The 3,819-nt window shown below is 38.4% G+C and overlaps 1 protein-coding gene across 1 annotated transcript in view; it reads left to right on the forward strand.

The window, feature by feature from the left end:
• The window catches only part of LOC111265781 (uncharacterized), a gene marked incomplete at its 5' end in the record, with an annotated part of 43,162 nt that extends 39,552 nt beyond the window's left edge, over positions 1-3,610 (forward strand). The window contains 4 exon segments of the mRNA XM_022842700.2: positions 643-748; positions 1,145-1,204; positions 1,626-1,958; positions 2,252-3,610. Coding sequence (XP_022698435.2) covers positions 643-748; positions 1,145-1,204; positions 1,626-1,958; positions 2,252-2,356 — 604 coding nt within the window. The 3' untranslated portion in view covers positions 2,357-3,610.
• Between the last annotated feature and the right edge of the window lie 209 nt (positions 3,611-3,819).

Here is a 3,819-nt window from a genome sequence, read left to right on the forward strand (position 1 = left end):
GGGGGGGGGGGGGGTGTATGCTTGGCTAGGGATCAATGGCCAGTATGCCACACACACATATGCATAATTATAAGCACAGCCAAGGAAGAAACCAAGTTGTGTCAGAGGATGAATAAGTAGAGACTAGAAAAACCGCTAATCATCTATGCAAACAAAGGAAACGTCAGAGTTGCCCTTAGGGAGAGTCTTACGAAGAAAATATAGATGATTATTGTAAGGAAATGATAAGCGGAAACGGCTAACTTCATATCTTCATGGCTAGTTGAACTCGAGTTTAAAGCAGCAGTATATACACCATCTGAAATAACTATAGTCTACATACAAGTAATACATTGACAGAAAATTAATGTGAGAAAATGTCCAAATATTGACCTGTGTTTACTGTAGACACCCCATACTAAAGCTTGTTGGTATTTATGTGGTGGATGGAACTCTGTATTAAAGCACTTTGTCCTGCGTCGTTAGGGTTCAAGACTTCCGTCAATTGGGCGGGATGTCATCATAGGCCAATGCTGTTTGCGTGAGCCACCCTAAGGTGGCATTCAATTTCTAATTGTTGCAGTATTTCGCCAATTTTAATCCTACTATATTTTATTTTAGCTAACACTCAGATACTAATTTTCTGTTTTATAACGTTTGCAGGCTGCTATACTCAACGCGGCGGAGTCATGTAGATGTTATGGCAGACGAAAACGGCCTCTGGGCGGTATACGCTTCCGAGAAGTCCACTAACACAATGGTGCTCAAGGTAAGTCAGCTGAAAAAAGAGTGGATTAGGATGCATAAAATAATATCACATACGACAAAAACGTGTTACGTTGGCTGTAAAAGAATTATGCCAGGCAATATATTCGTAATTAGTATCTCAAATCTCTTGAGATTTCTCTGAACAGTTTGAGTCTTTCCAGAAGAGAGGTGCGTACTCTCAAAGTAGCTTCAGATGATTAAGGTAATTGAAAAATCTCACACTATTATACTCTATTCCATTGAATTTCGTAAGTATTCATTATTCATTAGATTTTTTATGTAACCTATGCCGACGTAATGAGTGAGTTGTTTTGAATTCCTAAATCGAAGAGTTCTTTCCGCAGTAGTACATTTGTGCCTACATTTATCTGTTCATACCGTTTGTATTGCATTCCAGTTTGATGAATCCTCAATGAAAGTTGAACGAGTTTGGAACTTAACACTTGACCATCGGCAGGTCAGTATGGTTTTTCTATAATAATCCATGAAGTCATTGATTCATGAACTAGAGATCAATTCGACTAGATAACTGTGTCTGTTTAAGTATAAACGCCGAGAGGAATACATAAATCTACTACTTGGCATTAATTAAGAAAGGCTTCTCTTTTCATTATCAAATATTATACCTATAAAAAGCCACCGCCATTAATTGTAACATGTGAAAAAAATAACAATTTTAAACTATATATTAAGTTTAACTTGATTACGAGATACATTCATGCTAGACCTTTTTTCTTGTAGTTTCATACGAATCCGGCCACTTTTCTGTTTCCATTGGATGAAGATCCTAAAGCTAACCGTTGCGATTTCGCCGTGCGATCTATCATCGTTATTGTGAGCTGATTTATTATGATATCTGTTCATCCCACTGCTTTTAGGTTGGCGAGATGTTTATCGTGTGTGGAGTTCTTTATGCTGTGGGCGGTGTAACAGAAGGAGCTACACGCGTGGAGCTCGCCTTTGATCTCTACCTTGAGCAGACGCTTGCAGTCGGCGAAAGTATGCCATCGGCGCTTGCACGAGCTAGGCCAGGAGGGGCACCAGTCCCTAGTATCAATATGGGCTCGGGCGGCCCGGTCAATCTCAGTCTAAGTAATCCCTACCGAAACACGACTATGATAACTTATAACCCTGCAGAAAGTGGTCTCCATTCCTGGGATCACGGACATCAACTTTACTATCCGCTGCTTTTTACTCAACATGTCCAACAGGTAGACCGCGCATCGTTGCATTTTTCGATAAAAATAATTGAGACCAAGCGTGTATCTATTCAGTTAAGCTATACGTTTTATATATCTATATATTTTCTATTTCATCTAAAGGCTTCGCTGATCTAAGTATTACATTTTTTCCAAAGGTTTAAGTTTCATTCAATTATTTAAATTAATGTAAGCTTCTGGACTCCAACAAACCTTTTAAAAGTTGCAATAAATTATTTGACAATTTATCATAAGATTTTAGCGAAAAAATGTTCTCCGTGTGTAAGCTTTTATTTTCGTTGCAGGCCAATTCAATAGGAAGCCTGACGTCCTTAGGAGGATTCGCAGGACCCCGTTCACCGCAAGGTCCGCAAGGGTTGCGCACGAGAAGAACAGCAGATTGGTCATGATGCAGAATCATTTGGAAGGAACCTGCTCAGTATTTTCGATTCCTCAGAGCGACTATACCCAACGAGAGGTGACAGTAGAGTGGAAACGAATACATAGATTTCTGGCACTACAAGGTAGAGAAATGAACGGCTACGAGAACCTTGTGACGGATCAGGGCGTCGTAGTGAAGTTAATATTTGCTCTAAGGAGCCTAGCAGCCCTGAACAAAAGTCTAACATGAAAGATCAAAACCACCTCGATAGAAATTGAGCTACGGGACAGAAGAAAAAAGTCCGTTAATAGAAAGTATCAATAACTGCAACAAAGTTTTGGTTCTAAGCGCAAAACGAAACCTAATCGGCGTAATAAGGACACGCCGAAACGATCGGCATCTTGCTTTAATTCTATTTATAGCCAAAGAGAAGCACAAGGAATTGATTAATATTAACTGAGCTAAATATGCCAACCTAAGCAAAAATCATATACATATGCATTTTCATATTGCCTATTCTGCGCCATGTATTGGTTATTTGCAGATAAGCTAGTTTCGATTTGTATATGTTTCAAGGAATAAACTAAATATAACTAAGATGTTGAAATATTAGCATTTATAATGCTTGGTGTTTAGTTGTATGCTTGTTTATTACAACAAAGAAGATACTTACTGTACAATAAAAAATGACAGCTGTGTTACAAAAAAATGCGTAGATCACTTAACTTCACAAAGGAGTGATGTATTAAATAAAAAAAGAACATCAAATATGATTTATGAAAAACATGGTTTATAGCATTTAGCGATGGAGAGCAGAACGGTCCCAAGAAGTGCATTTTGGTAATCGGGCCGATCATAACTGTAACATGAGTTATCAGCGACAAAACGAACGTTAATGGTTATTACTATTATAAGAAACACGGCTTGATGCCATGAAGTGACACGGATCCCAAATCAAGTTTGGGTAATGTTGATGATTCCTGTATTGATTTCGAAAGTAGAAGGCATATACGGTTGAGGGTCGAAAGGGTATAACAACTGTGTCTACTGTAAGCGTTGTACATAACGGACGAGACAAAAGTAACAGATGAATATTTGGTATGCAAAACAAACAAATACTAGTAAACGTAAAATTTTAAGCTACAAGTGCTGACTGATGGTAAAACCAACAACGACATTGATCGAGCGGGCTGACGAATACGGCGGCTAATTAAAAAGTGTTGATATTTATGAGTTGTGCCGCTATAGCGATAATAAAGAGCAAGTAGTGTATATACAACTAGAGGATGGAAAATCATTTGGTTATTATTTAGTTATTGCACAAGGATGTTATACTTCGACTTTCGATGGAGTATAAAAGCAGCTGTGGTTCGAATTTGGGTCGGGTGTTTGGGCTCCTGTGATTCCGTCGTAATATTTGAGTGGTTTCATTAGTGGGCTGATTATTTTCCTGCGTTTTGACATTGCTTTCGAATCAGTTTTAGAAGCCAT

The sequence above is a fragment of the Varroa jacobsoni genome, unplaced genomic scaffold, assembly GCF_002532875.2.
Source record: "Varroa jacobsoni isolate VJ856 unplaced genomic scaffold, vjacob_1.0 scaffold_1008, whole genome shotgun sequence".
NCBI lineage: Eukaryota > Metazoa > Arthropoda > Arachnida > Mesostigmata > Varroidae > Varroa > Varroa jacobsoni.